This window comes from Halyomorpha halys, unplaced genomic scaffold (assembly GCF_000696795.3).
Source record: "Halyomorpha halys isolate HHAL.00 unplaced genomic scaffold, Hhal_1.1 Scaffold74.1, whole genome shotgun sequence".
In the NCBI taxonomy this organism is placed as follows: domain Eukaryota; kingdom Metazoa; phylum Arthropoda; class Insecta; order Hemiptera; family Pentatomidae; genus Halyomorpha; species Halyomorpha halys.
This window is the reverse complement of record NW_027104736.1, coordinates 472,862-492,079: the sequence shown is the minus strand read 5'-3', so window position 1 is coordinate 492,079 and position 19,218 is coordinate 472,862. Positions and strand designations below refer to the sequence as shown.

Sequence of the window (19,218 nt, the reverse complement as noted above, 5' to 3'; positions counted from 1 at the left end):
TCAATCCAGTATTCCAATCTATCACCCCATCCCCTCTTCCTGCGAGGTGGCAGGGCAGGAAAGGTTCCAAAACCCCTATCAACATCACCTTATAACTCCATCTTCTAATGCACCCCCTCCCCCTCTCCCACACTTCTTTTCGACTTCTGACTGTTTTCTTATTATTTTACCACCATCTATTGTATTTAATAATTAATGTTTCTCTATATGTTATCCGAATCAACATGAGGAGGCCCCTCACCTCCGGATTTTAAAATAGGACCATTTAGAATGGCCATTTTACAAATAATACATAAACACTACAGGTAACCTTAAAATATCAAAGGTAGTAAAAGATAATACCCAATACGATTTATTCCTATCACATTATAAAACATTCACTAATTAATTGTTTTTTCTGTTTTAGAGGAATCGGGGGAGAAAAAAAATATTTATATATATATTTTTTAGTATCTGCTAATTTAGTTAGATATCGAAAAGTTAGTGTGAAAATGATCAGTTATTTGAACAAGTTAAGTAATGAATAGCGTTTTCGACACCAACATGAGCATCAAGATAATTTTTTATATATAGATTGTATTTGTTTTTTCAATCGTAAACGATTTAGAAATTAAATTTCAGCATGTGATTCTATCAGAAAATCAATATATCCTGACCGTCGTCATGTTATTTATCTCTTTTCGTTTTACCTTTTTTTTTTTGCATGTGGGCAAATTTTTTCAGGATGTCGATAGCGCTGATATAGGTGGAAACGTTAGTTCTTCCTGAACATTCCTTTGACCGTAGCGTGCCTGATATAATCATTTTCGAGAAGAAGGCGCCAGGAGATAGGCCCCTTAAGGGATTAGATCAAGCAGAATGCCGAACGATAAGGCTCTGGTTTAAGAGCTTCGTTTAATCTTCGGGAAGATAATATGACCCAGAAATATATCGAGGTGGAAATCAGCTTCTATGATTGATTAATTGTGTGATTGCTAATTCACAATGAGAATGTTACAGGAATGATGTTTTAGAGACTCAGGATTCAATGGTGGTTGGTGGACATGCGTAAGAAAACATCTCATTTTGTTGTATAATTGTCAAAATTTAAAAAATGAAAAAAAAAAAAGTTTCCCAACAACCCATACAGGGTCAGGGATACAGTACTTGGTAAGGAAGTACTGAGTCTTAAACACGGTTGTGCTAGGTGGTGATTTGTCCATGACCACGCTATACCACCAGATGTTTCCTGAATTAAGAATATCCACTTTATGAGGCTGAGTGGATTCCGGAGGGCTACCCGAACTCACAGTATTGAACTCACGGCTACACTACCTAGAATAAATAAGTGTCTGCCACTTCTGAATTCGAACCCGGGTTCTTGGAGTTGGTAGCACAGTGCCTTACCACAGAGCCACTACGCTCTCTTTTAAGATTAAAATACATTTGCAAATTAAGTACAATAATGGACATATCAACTACTGGTGACTTTAAAAAACAAAACAAAAACTTTTCAGACTCCCAAAATCCTTAGCAGGTATTTTAAAATATGGTGTATTGCATACAGGGCTCCTCTATAATTACCTTAGCAAAACAAATCAGTTATGCATTTTTGGTGCATAACATGAGTTTTTTTAATTCATCATTTGTGTTGACATGATGAAATTTTCCACTAAATTTAAAAGTATTAAAAAAAAAGAAAAGAAGTTTGTTGTTTCTGATGATGACGTAATAGCCGAAAAATCGGACGTCTTGGTTATAAATAAAAATGTGATGAAATAATCTTGCATATTATTATTAAATAAATATACCACCTGAACTTTTTGCACATTTAACTACGACCTGTAGAAGCAAGAGTTTGTTATGAGACGTTAATTTTAAGAGTTATTCAAAAGAAGGTTTTCAGGAAGACGGATTTCAGTAGATATAGTTTAGATATAGATTTAAAACTATTAAAAGTCTGTTGAAAGGCCATTGCAGTTAAATATTCCCATACACCATTACTAAGTTTAGAAATATTAATCTCCACTGGCTCATTACCAGTGATGCGGCGAGAGGGATGCGCTGGGATCTCTTGAGCTCTGCTCTACCCCTCACACGTGGGGGATAGAGTGGGCTCGGGGATCCTCAGGTCGATTCTGTAAATATTGTATATATTATTTTATCATTATGTTATTTTATTTATTTATTTTTCATACAGATAGTCTGATTATGTTCACTTGTCTATTCTTTTGTTTGTATATATTTTAAGAGAGTTTTTTTATTTTATTTTATTTCATTTTTTTTTTACTTATTTATTTTATTTTAGTATGTATGAGATCATTCATCAATATTACCTATTGCCCACAACTGTGTGGCAGATTGTAATATCTATCAATAAATAAATCTATCAAAAAAAAAAAAAAAAAAGAAATATTAATACAAATACATGAGAACAATGCATTCCCGCCCAATTGCCATTACAGTTGTTTAATTAAATTAAGTGGCACAATTTACTGCCAAGGTGTATACATGTGGTAGTTAACATGATATGATATGATCAGAGCCATTGTATGAACTATCAACTATGAAGCCCGAACGAGTACAAAACGTCTCAGGACGATAGTTGATGCTGTCATGACTGGAACTTCCATGAAGCTTACACCAGTAGTGCCCGTGATTGTTATTTCAATGTCTGAACACTGTCACAATGCAAATGGGTTTTTGTTAGGTCATTTGGTCCGTTGATTGTCAAAAATACTACTAAATTATTATTATGTAGGAGTAGTGTATGTAATTTATTATTAGTTACAACAATTATGATCGGAGTTTAGCTTTTTACATTAATAATTGGATAGAATAATAATTGGATTATTATATTAATGTCTAGGATTGGATACTTGAATCTCTGGATTATGGCCTAGAGATAAGTAAAGATATCCCGAAGCAATGTATTCTATGTCTCAGAGTTCAGTATTTATTTTTTCCTGTTCATGAGGCCTCTGTGTCATTCCTGTGTCAAGCGCCTGTCTCCGATATGTTATTGTTTTGCCTGGAAGTTTATTGTCAATGGAAATAGTAGGCAGTGGTGTCATTTCGTTATTTATTTATTATTATATTACTATTAGTATTACGTGCTATTTATTCTGGTGAGGAGTAAGGGAGACACAAGTAACAGAGATTTCACTAGTTGATGATCAAATTATATTGTGTAAATTTAATTATTTGAAGAGTGTCCAACTATCAATTATTTCTATATCTTCATAAAGAATGAATTGATATACCCTCCAAATATGTACCCTCAAAAGACCACATTTATTGTGAAGAATTGGAATCGTCTTAGATTACGAAGGCAGAGACCTAGTTTTCTATAGATAGAACCTCTTGGCTTCTAGGCCGATATTTGTTCTGTTCTTTTTATGTAGTTCCGCCTCATGACACACAACCTTAGTTTTTAACCCGCATAGTAGAAATGAATTAAATTTTCCTAAAAAAAATAAAATAGATAGCCTATTTTTTAATTACAGATAATGCTTATGTTTCCCGCTTCTCTGGCCCGTAAAACAAAGAAAAAAATATCACCACCAAGTTGTATGGAAAGAAAAATAATCTTTGTTTTAAGATAAATTAGCTAAGACGAGATATGAGGCTATGCGAGAATAAGTGGCCTAACTAGTATAGCATAACTATGTATAGCAATATCGGACCAAAAGTTCAATAATGGTATTCAATTTTTTTAAAAATCTTAACACCGGGATTCCGGTTTTAATACCGGTAATAGGAATTTCATAAAATGAAAAACAAAACAAAAGTGTTTCTTTGTTTTATTTGCTAGTTTTATTAAAGAGAGTAAATCTTGTGTAGCTTATAAATTATAATGGTATTTAAAGAATCACAAAAAAGTCTAAATATCACTGTTCAGTCTATTTTACTATTACAAATTTTTGAAACTTTAATCGTTATTAAAAAACATAACGCATCAATTGTACTGTCATTAACCTTCGACCGTAATTTGGTGCAAAAAATTTTCACTATCGAAAACGCTCTTTCGCCCGTTAGGGAGACATGAAAACAAAAAGTATACTCTTTTGCTATTTTTACGACCTCGAAACATATAGTGGAGACAATTCAAAACATGTCTAATAAATACCGAATAAAACGGTATTTAAACTTCTGAGTACTGCTATTACAAAATTGTACAAATGGCTCAAAATTCGGTATTCGGTATCCCGGTATATTGCAATCCCTAACCTACGACAGTTTTTAGACCACAATAGCATTTAATTTCGATTATAATTATTTGGATAGATCGATTACTTCTATCTCCTGGAACAATCGAAATACATGGAACTAGCCTTTGCAAATGCATCGAATATCAACAGTTTGCACAGAATAAATCAAAAAGAAATCAATCAATATTAGAGTGACAAAATTAGTCTCTTATATAGCGTGTTCGGTATAACTTGAGACATGAAACAGGGATAAAACAGGAAGCACTGAAGAACAAGTAAGATATTAGAGTTCATAGGGCCCCAAAGTAACCTTTCATTCGAAACCTTTGCAATTATCAGTGGCGTACTCTGGTACCTTAGTCTACGTAAGGGGTGTCACGGGCAGGGACTTTTCTAATTTTGTTCAAATGATAACTTTATTATGAAAAAATAATATTCAATTTTTTTTTTAATGATACGGAAAGGTATTGGTTGTTTCGATAAGACTTACGGTGTTTTATGATTTTTTATTTTATTTTGGTGATTAACTCTGAATATATTCCTCCCTGGACCGGTTTATTTAGGTACGCCAAGTAACTATTTCAATTTACTCTAAATAAATCCCACCAAATCACATTTACCCTTCGACGTAAAACCTCTTCCCCTACAGTATCCTTTAATAATACCCCACTTATTCTTGTCGAACAGATCCGTTACTTAGGACTACATCTCGACAAACGGCTGACATGGAATCCTCATACTTTTAGTCTTGTAGACAAGAAACTGTTCGTAGATTCCGACTATTTGTTATTGCTATTATTTCCGACTATTATACAACATTTACTAGACAAACGGTCTAAATTGCCAATCCATTACAAAAGACTGATCTACATAACTATTATAAGGTCTGTCTGGACATACCGAGTTGAGCTTTGGGACTCCACTAAACCATCAAATTCCTCCAGAATCCAATCCTTACAGTCCAAAACCCTTCGTAAAATCCTTAATGTTCCTTACTTTGTCACAAATCAAGTCATTCATCAGGACCTCAATGTTCCATATGTTGCCGATTTGGCCAGAACCAGATTCCGTTCCTTCCATAATAAACTTCTCAAACATCCAAATTCACTTGTTTCTAACCTAGCTTCTCCTCCATTACCTAATAATCCTCCTAGGGGTCTGAAAAGAAGATGGCCTCGAGGTCTTCTCCTCTAGAAATGTTATTGGAGTACTATCAGTGGGTAGATTTTCCACATGTTTGTATCATGTCACTATGTCACGTACAGCAAATTTACTTGTTGTATATATGTGTATACAGTTGTAAATAACAATAAATAAATTATTTAAAAAAAATTACTCTAAATACGTTAAAATTTTACTGCTATAGTTATTACAATTAATAAAAAAATAAATTAATAGTACCTCGAACGTACACAAAAAATAGGTATAAGTAAAAGAAATGTTTTAACTGGAGTAGACTTTACGTAAGAAATTTCTATTTAGCCAAAACAAAAAACGTAAATATTCGTTATTACTTCTATATATTTTTATTTTACCATTTATTATTCCAGTAGTACATTTGCAATTCTACCACTCATTACTGTACTTTTTTTTAGTTTATATTCCATATATATTTATAATATTTTAGTTTACCCTTTTTAATATATAATTTTTTTTACAGCTTCATACGTATATTCTTATCATATTTTACAATATTTGTATCTTGTTCTCATTTAGTTCTGGTGAAGCCCTGGAAAGTGGAGTGGAATATCGGTTACTAATAAATCTTTTTTCCACAGTTTCTGTGCCTTTTCGAACGCCACCAGGACCATCTGCTTATAATCATCACCTATGGTCAACTATTCTTTCTCCAATAGAAAACAAAAATAGGATAATACAATTTTTTAGTAATAATATTCGGCCTTCAGTTTGTTAAACATTTTATTAATTGTATGTTTTGTGGGGGAGGGGGAGGGAAGAGGATCAAACATATGTATATTTTACTCACTAGGTTCTTCTAAAGTTGAAAATCTAATTGATGTCAGTAACCTTCGACAGGTGACAAAATATTTCTGAGTCTACATTCTGGAAATTGTCTGTAATCATTAGAGTATCAATGGCTTTTCCAAAAGCCTTAAAAATGAGATGTACATTAAATAATGAAATTTCTGTTTGAAAGTCAAAAATCAATAAAATTCTATTTTTATATGGACAAATCAGAACTTCAAAAGTTGAATTCTGTTATACAAAGTTTTACTCTGTTTTGTTATACATTTGTAAGGGTATTTTTTTTTTCTCCTCTACCCTATTTATTCAATTAAATTTAGTTACTAAATTTTATTGATTTTACCTAAGGAGAAATTTCTCTTTCGCAAAATGTATTTTCAAAGGAAATAGTGGTACATTAGACCTGACTCTCTAATGCACCACTATTTCTTTTGAAAATGCATTTTGCGAAAGAGAAATTTCTCCTAGAATAGAATTATGGAAGTTGGCATGGAATGGCTACTTGACTAAATGTTTTGGCCGAACTTAACTTTGGAAACATTCATTGTTCTTCACTTTGGTGCTTTGGCTGCCAACCTAAAGTAGTTTAGGCAAAGTTTATGAACTGTGTCTGCCATCATGTTTAGTTGTTTATGTAACCATTGTTTTTGATTCATTAATCTGCAGAGTAGTTAAGGTAAAGTTGAAAAAATTCTAGCCACAAAAAATTATCATTTGTTGCGATATTTCTGAAGTCATATTATATCTTGCACACGATAAAAGCAGATTCACATTAATAGAAAAAAATAACGATTAATTAAATATATTGTATATTATATTCACATTGAACTGCGTCAGCAGGCGGCAAAGATTTGTATGTGGTTACAGTTGGTATCTCAGGCATGACAAAGGTTAGTACCCTTGGCAACTCACTTCCCCTCACAGAATATTATTTAAGAAAAAATTCTTTAATAGGCTTACTTTCAACTATTTACTGTTATTTTTACTACTTATTAGGTTTATTGTAATGCCTGAGTAGGGAAATATAGTTTTGTTTGTTTTTATAGCTGTGCCATCTAATTGTGAATATTATACACATAGGTCTATTGGAGTTTTAATAAATATGTGTTTTGGCTCATTTACGTATCATACGTTAAAAATTTAGTGAGGAGCATGAGAGATCTTGTCCTGTAAATTGTATGGCAAATAATAATCAGTAATAATCAGTAAGCTACAGTTTTGGAATACTATAGTCAAATACCAGCCTACAAGAGCGGGACCACCATCCAATATCCTACAGATCCAGACTTTTTTTATCCAGAAAAGGAGGACAATGACTCATAAATATCGAAGAAGCGTACCGCAGCAGGAGTAAGCCCAGCGTCAATATTTCTATTAAAAAACCACATGTGTTTATGTAACAATCGTAACTATGAATTATGGTCTAATTGCTCTGAACCTGAGCAAAGTGGATAAATGTAATTTAGTATCAGAAAAAGTACGACTGGTAGAATGGAAAAACAAGTCTCTGCATGGGAGATTCTACAGCCAACTGTACTAAGCGTCCCTAGACAAAGAAAGATCAGTTGAATGGGTAAAATCTGGAAGGCTATACTCCGAGACAGAGGGGTATGTAGTCTCCATGCAAGACCAGATTATTGCTCCTCGATCATCTAGAAGACACGTTCTACGGGATAATACAATATGCGACAAATGTGCATTATGCAGCAAATGGAATTAATACAAAATATCACAGAAGGTTATACAGTACTAACGGGTACGTAGCTTAGTTGGTTTAGTAATGTAGCAAAAATTTTCCACACGGCCATAAATTTAGAATTTATTGGGTATAAGGACACCATATTATAAGTATAACCCAGGTAGGATAAATCAAAAGGGCCCTATCAAGTTGTATTTGGACGAATTCATTATCACTGACAACATGCAACACAGTGCACCTTAAGGGACCAGACATATTCCTAATATTCAGGAAAGAAAAGAAAGCAAAGATTATAGATATTGCCATCCCAAAAAATAACAACATTATCTCAACTGTCGGTGAGAAGCTTAAGAAATATCAGGAATTGGCGGCCGAACTAAAGGAACAGTACCACTTAAAATCTGTAACGGTAACGCCAATTATAATATCGACGAATGGGCTGATCCCGAAGTCAACAGTGGCAGGAACAGATGGATCGGAATTACCACTTCACGTGCTAAGAGAGGCTTAACAAGCTCTTAGATACAAGGAGAATTGTACAGAAATTCTTAAATATATGAATATACAAATTAAATTTAAACTAAATCTGAGGGTGGTTGTCTCCCACTCCAGTTCTTGCGATAATAAATAAATAAGACAACAAACAACTAATGAATCCTCTAACTTATCATTAATCTTAAAGTATATTCTAATAATAATACAAGAAAAGAAAAAAAATATCGTATGAGTTTACATATATATCTAGAGACTTTAAATGGTTATTGAAAACATCTAATAATGAACAATATTTATGTTCATTATGGTAATTATGAATTTATGGTTTATCATAATTCTATCTTGATATAAAATTTGTTTACTCATGATGCTTCCTAAGTGACTTAAATAAAAAGAGAATATATTAATTTGCTTTACCATTTGATCTTCAATATTTTGTAATATTCTTTATCCTCCTATTCTCCCTTCAGATAAAAAATTAAAATACAATAGTGTCATGGGCGTAGGCAGAGGGGAGCAGGGGGAGCCAAGATTTTTGAACCCAAGAAAAAAAAAAAGAAAGAAAATTGTGTAGTTATTTGACAGATGATTTCTTTCTGGAAACTTGGTATAATTAGTAAGGTAATATTGTTGTGTTGCCATTTCAGCAGGATTCCGTATATCAATTTTAGAATTCTTTAATTAATTACTAAAAGAATTTTTAATTAATAAAACTGAATCATAAGAAAAACTATGATTTTTATAAAGAATCTTAAAACAGTAGTATGTATATTTAAGCCTTTTCATATTCCTAAATTATTCTAATCTAAACTATTACTCATAATGATCTACGACAGGACAATAAACAAAACTCTATCGGTTTATTTCTCTTTATCATAGTCATCAGTAGGAAAAACAACTTGAGATTTTTATACAATGTGCATTTTATATCGGTAATAATTAATGTGCGATCTATTTTATTGGCATAAACTAATAATGAAATTTGTTCACTGATGATACATTTTTTCTATCTTGATTATTGACAGTATAAGTTAAAAATAATTAATTATAAATTTTCTCTTAATAGTTCAAAAGGATTTTGTTTAGTACACTATAATTTTATTTCATTTTTTGGGAAGAATTAGCCTTTTTTATTTATTTTACCATATCATTTGAACGACGTTTTGGATGTTTTTATCCTTATTACTTTAACTAGGCGCGTAAATAGTAAATTATAGTTATTTATAATTAATTTGAACTTATTTATTTCATGTTTTTATAAATTTATCATTTTAAAAAAATCTGCATTATTTTTATTTTTAAAAAGAATGCGAAAGTTCATAGTGGGTTAAAAGCTCTAATGAAATAAAGTAAAGTAGTATTAAAAAGGGCCGATTCTTCCAGAAAAATAAAGTGAAAGGCACTGCTGTATTTCTTTCCTCTAAATGAAGCCTGTTCACTATTTTTAAAGGCCCGGGAGCACTAGATAGTCTAGCTTGTAATATAATATAAAATAGGGGATGAATATTCAATAATAAGAGTATTACATAACTTTAAAGTTCCCGATGAGCACGTGTCTCTGAGTGTTCTTGAACCACCCCGTTATACAGCTGTTGAGTGACATAAGGCATATCATGAGAAGGAACCGCAACTACAATGTTCCAGTCGAAGGAGACAATGGCACTTGGAGAGCACTTGGACTAGTCTCGAGTGGTACTTGTCGCCACTCACCTTCTGTTCATTTGGAGGTTATTGAAACTGCAAATTATTTGCTTTAAATGTTTCTCTATTACTGTTATTCCGTAAAATTATAAACGGGCCTTCCCGCTAATTAGCGCCCAATAAAAATCACAAATTTTAAGCTATTTCTTTTTCAGTTAGTGATAATGTAACGTTTTATTTGAATAATAGCGACCTTATAAAGTTACTGTTCCAAGGCTTGGCTGTGGTTCGAATGATATTCGAAACCCCTTTTAGAATAATTGTACTATGTTATTTTCTCTTATTTTTCGCATCGAATCTCGTTTCCTTTTCCCATTGAGCTGCATCCGGCTATTCTTTTTTGGGTAAATGCATTTTTTCCTCACGTTTTTGGGACTGAATCGACTAGTAATTGCTACTTTGTATTCAGGCATGCAACCACCTGTGCACTTCATCCTGCTATTAAATAACAGCTTGCCAATTTTTTTCCTAGCATTGAAAACCAGAGACTTATAAAATATCACGCTATAATTGTTTATTTCATCAGATAATGACAAAAATAATACAATATTTTGGGAATCACTACATTAAGCCTAAATCATATTTATTTAAAGCTTATTTGAATGTTTTACATTTATTTTATTATTATTATTTTTTGTTGGGAAGCAACGTGTCAAACCTCTAATCGGTCGGTTTTTAAGAAAATATCAGATTTTTATGTTCATCGTAAGGTGACTTCTGCGCCAGATCTAACAAAAACAAATCGGCCTCGTTGTTACGGAGAAAAGAGTGTGAAAAGTCGACGATATCGTTGCAGTGGAAGCGAACAAGCCAATGTTTGCGAGTGAACGGTGTAATCACTTATGCTTCAATACTAGCTAGAGCATAGGATTGCAATGCTCTTTCTATAACTTAGTGCTGTTTGGCAGAATTAGAAAGAGGCGTGATAGTGCTTTAGTACTTGGAAGTTCAATAGTTTATACCTGGGATTTCGATAACAATTTTCAGATCAAATATTGGGAATTAAAGCTACATCCCCAAATCTATCATAAGGAGAAATGCTAATTTCAAAATTTTATTGAACTATATCAAATTACAACGATTCCTTGTACTTTTCCTTTAAAGCGTGTTTACTATATATTACTATTTTAGATATTCGACCAAAACTGGCATTCCTCGCTCTTACCCTAAAACAAAGATGAATGCAATCCTCATTCGTGGCGTATACCACTTTCACCCATATCTGTTTGAATAAACTATCTCCGCCTTTCATCAGTTAATATTACAATATTATAATTAGCCTTGAAAATTGTGATACATGCCAGTGTTTAAGGTTGTGTTGTTTAATAAAAGTATGCACTTCAGAAGCACGTTCGGTATTTATGACTTAAATTTATACCTTCCTTCGGTATGAATTAGATAGGCCCAGTCGAGCGGTGTGCATCTTTGATGAGAGCTGAGAATATTAACCAGCCCAATACCGGGCGCCAGTTCCCATCGCTGATCGGTTCCGGGGATGGTTAGGACCATCTTGACAATTCATCTTGCATTTCGGCTTGATTGCTTCCTCCGCTAGCTCACAATGAGAGCACCCTCACAGCGGTCCCTAGTGAATTATAATTAATTGGATGTCCATCTTTTGGCCGTTTTCGGGTCACTTCCCTCGGCTATCTTGAATGTGGTGTCGTGTTTTATCTCTTCCAGCAAGGTTAGAACTTGTGCCTAACTTATTAGTTGGAATGCTTCAATACTACTTAAAAAACAGCTTTATTTCTTCCAGACATCTAAGTAATTTATTTATGTAAGTGAACTAACAAATAACTTAATTATTTATCATTAATTAGATATTCGATAGCTTTTTTTTTCCTATGCCATAGGAAGTATAATATATGTATTTGGTTGTCCAGTACCATGGACTGTGGTTAATTTTCGACAACCATACTAGGCTGTGGGGCAGAGTAGAGGGCAGACTACTGAGAGACCCAGAGTAGAGAAAGAAACCCTTTCTACGGTATTATCTTCGGAATACATCCATTTCAAAATAAAACTAATTTTTTTTTTACTTTAAGATGTCAAATAATTCAGCAATATATCAAATATACGTCAATATACGATATTTAATGGATTTGAAATAGGTTCTTTAGTTATTAAAGGTATAAATCTAGTATTTTTTAACAAATATTTACTGGTTACAATGCATAAACCTTTACCAAAACAATATACCTCGCATTTAATGGAAATACAGAGGTAAATAAGAAACAAATTCCTGATATAAATTCAAAAAACATCAAATCATGTTTCTTGAACAACGGTTGTTAAAGCAGATGCTTTGTTCAAGATCCAACCTCCAGGTTCTTCGGTGCCCACTTATGGCGGCTGGATGTGTCCCATGTAGTTTCCCGATCCCACAGAATTAGCTAATGGTTGATTTAACAGATGAAATAATTATCTGTTACAGCGAGATTCGAACTCATGCCCAGGAGATTGTTACACTGAGCCTTGCTCAGTGAGCTAAACTACTTCATTAAGCCTGACGAACGATTTATTTAACTATGAGCAACTTTTAGAGGTCGTTCTTTGTCAAATATGATATAATTCCGTGGTGAGACCTACAGTTAAAAAGTCATAACATGTATAGAAATAAAAAAAAAAAAAATCATATATATAAATCCACAATAGGATGGGGAATAGAAAACACATACAAGAAACTAAGGCCTAGTTTCAGAATAAACATAACTAAATATGCTTACCATTGGTTTTTATTAATTTAGGTTATCTCCAGACATTACAATAGTATTTTGCCTCTCGGATATGTAGAGCGATGCAAAATTTGACTTTTAAAATTTAAATTGCATATTTTTTCTATTATATTTGGAAATGAGTCTATTTGCTTAGGAAAATGAGATTGATTGCTCTAAAAGGTTTGAGAAAATTTATGATAAAAATTGAGCGTTCTCATCAATCTGTTTTAAATTATTTTTATGGCTTTGAATTATTTTGTATTTATTTATTATTTTGTTTATATGCTTTTATTTCTACTAATTTATTTCGATAATGCAGCTATCGCTTTGACCAGTTTCGTCAAATTCTACAATTAATAGTTATTATAGTTGTTTAGAATGTAGTCAACACTTTTTATGTGATTTAGCCTAAATTTACTTTCTTATTTTGGCAGGGTTTTGGTTGGAGCACCGAAAGCGCAGACCGAACAACCTGGAGTGACCAAGGGCGGTGCAGTCTACACTTGCGATATCAGTTCCGGCTCCTCTTGTACACAAATCCCTTTCGACCTGAATGGTAAGTAAACTTTTCTAAAATATTTAATCTGGTATAATGTTTAAATTAAGGATTTATGTAGATAATTAACCAATAATCGACTAATGAAGTTTTGGTTATTAATAAAAAAAAAGATTAGGAAATTTTAAAGTGGTTTCAGTAGCATTAATAGATAGGATTTGTAAGGGAAATACGATAGTAACCATACATTTATTTTTCGGTAATTAAAATGATTTATCGAGTTTTATTTAGTAATTATTTATCGAGAAGAATATAAGGAATTTACGGCTCATTTACTTGATTTCAGTTATTTACTAAAAATCTCCCGTTCATGTTTACCTGATAGTATGCAACTTATGCTGAAAATCTGAGGCTCTAATATTTTTTCAAGACCAGATTTAAAAGTTGAAATGAATAATTCAATCAACCTTTTGTGTGCTTCAGCTAACAATTAATTTTCTTTTGGGATTTGTTAATTAAAGCACTCAAAAAAGTGCATGGTTAATAATATTAATGTATACGCCCCTGCTAATGATAAAACTTACCAATGGCCACAGAGTGGTGGTGCGAAACCATCAAACTTTTTCTTATATTTTACCAGAAACCGTCATAAATTCGAGATAAAATGATTAAATAGCACTAAAAGATCGAAGGAACGTCTGTGCCGGCAGGTGTGTGTGACAGTCAAGTTATAATCTTTAGTTTAACATGTTAAAGCATATTAAATGGAAAAACTTATTTTAAATGGAGAAATATTTCCTTCTTTTACCAAGTTAAAACTATATAACATGTAACATGGCTGAGAGTCTGTTACTAGGTCTGTTAAGTGGGGAATGACGTCACGAAACAGACCAGCTGAGCTTATCACCGTTTTATTAATTGTCGTGTTAAGTTACTTACTCGTAGTTTGTGTTTTGTGTTTTTTTCTTTTTTTTGTGTTTTGGACTTTATAAAAAATATAATCAGTAGCCAAACTTTTATAATTCTACTTTTCACTTAATATAGGCTTATTGTAATAAATTACTGTCATCAAAACTTAGAAATAAACAATAATATGAAGTTTTGGAAGGAAAGTTTACTAAACAAGTTGCTCAGAAAATGCGCTAGCAGCTCTTAAGAAGCATTTAACATGACTTTAAATGGGGATGCTCACAATACCATACAAAAATAACATTTAACATGGTAGAACATTTTATATTTAACACCATATCATGAATACCCCTAATGATTATCTAACCGGCGATATGGGCAAACGGAAGCTTCCACCGCTAGCTTTCAGGAATTTTAGAAAACTTCTATTCTTGTATTCCTTTTTTTGGAAATTATTGATTTAAATAGATATTCTCACATTAAAAAAAAAAAAAAACTTGATATTTCTTGTAAGGTATACATAACTTAAAAGCTACTGATTTAAACGGACATTATGCAATTTAATATAACAGTATAATATCCACTCAGTAAATTTGTTTTTCCTGAAATTATAAATTAATTTAATCTCTTAGTTCAGCACAGATTTACGATTGCTGCTATTTTAAGATGTTTCATACTTTCTCTATAAATAAATATACCTATATAATATTTTTTTATCTTTTCATAGTTTCTGTGAAATGGCAAATAAAAAAAGATTATTAAAAAAGCTCGTCATAATACATATAGATCTTTATTTCATCGACGTTTCATGCTTTCTCCCGCCTTCAGGCTGTTTGATTGATTTTTACTGGGGGATTTGATTAATTTGAGGGGGGGGGGGCTCTGTCCGCCTAACAGCGGACCCACCCCCTTTTACTAATTATAAACTGTTAATTTGTATTATTTCACCTCATATGTAAAATAAAATATTACACGGTGATCACTAAAAATTGTTTTTCTATAATTGAGAGAAATGTATATGTTTCAAATTAAATTTGAATTTTTAATGTTTCACCGCAATGTATTGTTGTTTAATGAGGTTTAAAACTTTTGGATTCAGTGTGGTAATGGCTCTTACTATATTTTTTTACATAAGTAATTTCCTCTCTATGTACTTATTATTAGTAAATACCGAACAGGTTATAATAAGTCTTTATGTAGAAGTACATAATTCTAGTTCTTAAGTAGTTAAGAAGTATTTAATTCTAAATAGGACAAATTTCCACTTATGTTTCTTACTATTAACTTGGTAATAAAAACTATGATTACAAAGTGTTTTTTTTTTATTTTACCCTATCTTCGGGTTCATTACATATTTAATAACGAAGAAATTGCAGTAGTAATTTTTAATCATCCATGGTATGTGTTCGCTAGTTTAACTGAAATTATTGCTGGTTAGCGTTCAGAATTTTAATTACTGAAGGTTTAAGTATGGGGAAGTGAATAGTGATGAATGATGGGAGGGAGTGGTGCTAGCTTTGACTGATGGCAGATTTCGTCTGTCCACGTCCCATCCTTAGCGGAAAATCAGCATTAGTTAAATTGACCGTCATAGTTATGCAAAACTTTACGGTAACTAAACTCTTGAGCAAACATATATTTATTGAGAAGCGATAGATGCCATCTTCAAAAACGTTTTGATGAGGATTAACTCTGAAATGAAATACAACACTGAGATAATAAACAGAATATTTTTTTACCATTTACTTTTTGAAATTTTCAAATCATTTGCCTTGAGAGGTTTTTATTACAACGAGTGGGGTAGTAATCGATAAGAATTTGTGATCTTTAAAGTTCAATTCTACTTTTTGTTTTTACACCCTACATGTTCATTTCTGTTATTCATAGAGGGAGTCATCTTACAACTAACCGGTAACCAGTAAGTTGCAAACTTATTTTAACCAGATTGGGAGGGACAAGTTTTCATTCAACGGGCCCACTATGAAATAAAAGTCAACCCGCCCATGCCGGAATCATACCGGCAACTATGCAGTTAGGGATTGCTAATTTCCTAAGCTGCAACGTTCGTCTTTTTCCAATTAATATATATTTTTTTTAATCGAACTTTATTTATTGATAGATATTACAATATGCCACACTGCACACTGTTGTGGGCAATAGGTAATAGTGATGGATGATTACATTCTTTTTAAAATAAAATAAAATAACAATGAAAAATAAATAAAAAAGTGCATAAAAGTAAATAAAATCTCTCTTAAAATATATACAACCGAAGGATAAAGAAAATGAACATAATCAAACTATGTGCATGAAAAAATAAATTAATAAAATAAAATAATGGTAAAAATAAAAGAATCTCTAGTCGCATTTACACTCCTATGTACAATATTTCCACAATCGATCTGAGGATTCCTAAGCCCACTCTATCCCCCACATGTGAGAGGTAGAGCAGAGCTAATAAGATCCTAGCGCATCCCTCTCGCCGCATCACTGGTAATAAGCCAGTGGAGGCTGGGCAAGTGCGCTAAAGCCGCAAACATTCAAGTTCCATAGAAAAGTTGACTACTAGATCTCCAAGAGCCGTTGACAACGAATTGCTCTCAATTGGTGCCTGTCATGATCTTCCACAACAAGATCTAACAATAATGGAATCTGCTTTACGACTATTTTTGATCGTTATCCACTCGATTCAGATCTGATTACCTTTTTTGGTGATTCACTCGTCCGTCTAGCTTTTCGTTTAAAACCGCTTTTCTCGTCAGCTTCTCAATGTCTTTTAGTCCCAACCCACCAGAGTCCAACGTTTCCTCTCACTCCATTTCATGGATATATTTTTCATCTGAGTGATTTATTTTCTCCTCTTTCTTCCTTTTTTTTTTTTTTTCCGAACCCTCTAAAACAGAAATAAAAAGTGAATTAGTAAGTGCATTACTGTGAAAAAGAAAAGTAATTCGTGTTGTATCTTACCTTTTACTACCTTTGGTATTTTAAGGTTACCTGCTATGTTTAATATTATATATGAGCTATCCATTCAAAGGAGCTATTTTAAGTCCGGAGGTGAGGGGCCTCCTCGTGTTGTCTTTCTTCCAAGTCCTTCATTGTATTGCATATACGTGAATTCTCTTTTTATATGCATTCTCATTTTCTTTTAACGTGTTACAATTTTTTTACCTTTTTTTTCATTTAGCGCTGGCGAAGCTCTGCAAAGTAGTTTGGTTACTATTAAATATATTTTTTAAAATTCTTTTACACCTTTATTATCCACCTCTATCTAGTTAAAAAATAAATATTAAAATATTAAAAAAATAAAAATTAAAAAATTAAGTTTAAATTAAACTAATTTAACATAATATATATTATTAGATCAGTAATATCTATTATTGAGGCCGAGATACTTCCCCGCAACACCTTCGTAAAGTTTTCGAAAAAATCATTCTGAATTACCTTTGGGAATTCTGTGATGAACACTCCGTAATACATTATGAGCAAACTGATTTTTAAGTCTACATGAGCACCGAACATCATTTCATGAAGTTGTAGTCGGAAGAGAACACCAACTTCAACAGAAATACAAAAACGGCTATAATCTGCATAGACTGAACAAAGGGTGAAAAAGTATGCAAAGAGATAATTTAACGGCTGGTGCACATTAACATCTCTATAAACCCAACAAAAACAATAATCTGACTCCCGAAGTTCATTCTCCAAGTGGCCTTGTTCATGCACCTCCCTGACCGTACCTAGTGCCATCTACAGAACTTCTAGAACTTTATTCTGCGGAAGATCGTACGGACTACAATATGGAAGGAGAAATCGCACTATAAAATCTACTCGATATTCCAAAGGTCCCGGATTAAATTCCTAGACTCACTGAAATAACAAAAAATGTTGTTTGAGACCTTGCAACCAGCGCCCGAAGTACGTTGGGGACAGGCAGGCAGCGCTATGGACACTTGCGCAGTGGTAATTTTTAAATTTTGTAAATAGTTTTTAGTGTTCAATTCATAACATTGGTGTACCACAACACTATTTCTTTTAACAAATTAACTCAGGTAATTAAAAACACAAAATTCTAATCTCATGAAATATTTTAAAATGATACTGATAGAAAAAGCACCAATTCTGAACCCCCCCAGTCTTTCTGGTATACTTTAAAATAGGGCTTTGGTAAAAAAATTTTAATTACACATTTTTATGTATATAAATTTTATACATTATATTTTTTTTAAACTCGTCACATAATGTATGTGCACCTTAACATATTTTCCTACGTTAGGATGATCGGTAAAAGTATTCTTTTACTTGACCTAAAAATAATTTTTATCTCTAGATTGCTAAGGAGGGAGAGTTGAATCACTAGACTTTCCCCCAAGACCACCTGCCTTGTACCGTAAATACCATTGGTTTAACTAATAGCATAGCATGCTAGGACTTTCACACCTGTTGGAAGTGAATTTAATAATACGTTGATAACTCACTAGACACATTCGTACATCATAAATCTCAGGCGGGCGGCTTATAATCAGGATATCGGATAAGAGCAAGCGAGGAACTCCACTGACAGGCGGGCTCCTCTTATTTAAAGACTAATTTCTATGCAAATGAACTATGATGCAATTGACACTGAAGATTATTTATTGATCAGATATGCTATCAGAGCCTTGATACTACGGAAAATGGACCGCTATGTTAGAAGTGTATTGGCAAGTTGAGGTCAATTCGAACCTCAAGTATTGACCTCACCTGAAACAGTCATGATGAAGCTCTACAAAGTGAGGCGAAACGTCAGAATATAAATAGTTGTTAACTATCTTTGTTTCTCTTTTGACCACAACCCTGACCATTTTCTCCATTATACATTGTGTTCTTTGTATGATAACCACATATAAGGACCATTTATTTACATTTTACATTATCCGTTTTTTAAAAATATACTATATGACCAACAAAAGAAGAAATAACATTATTAAACACAAATATAACAACGGAATTGAGCTATGGGGCTCCACTAAACCATCTAAT

General features: G+C 32.6%; 1 protein-coding gene across 2 annotated transcripts in view; it reads left to right on the top strand.

The window, feature by feature from the left end:
• The window catches only part of if (inflated), a gene marked incomplete in the record, with an annotated part of 338,995 nt that overhangs the window by 148,607 nt on the left and 171,170 nt on the right, over positions 1-19,218 (top strand). For both annotated transcript variants that reach the window (XM_067044771.1, XM_067044767.1), the window contains 1 exon segment: positions 13,226-13,347. In XM_067044771.1, coding sequence (XP_066900872.1) covers positions 13,226-13,347 — 122 coding nt within the window.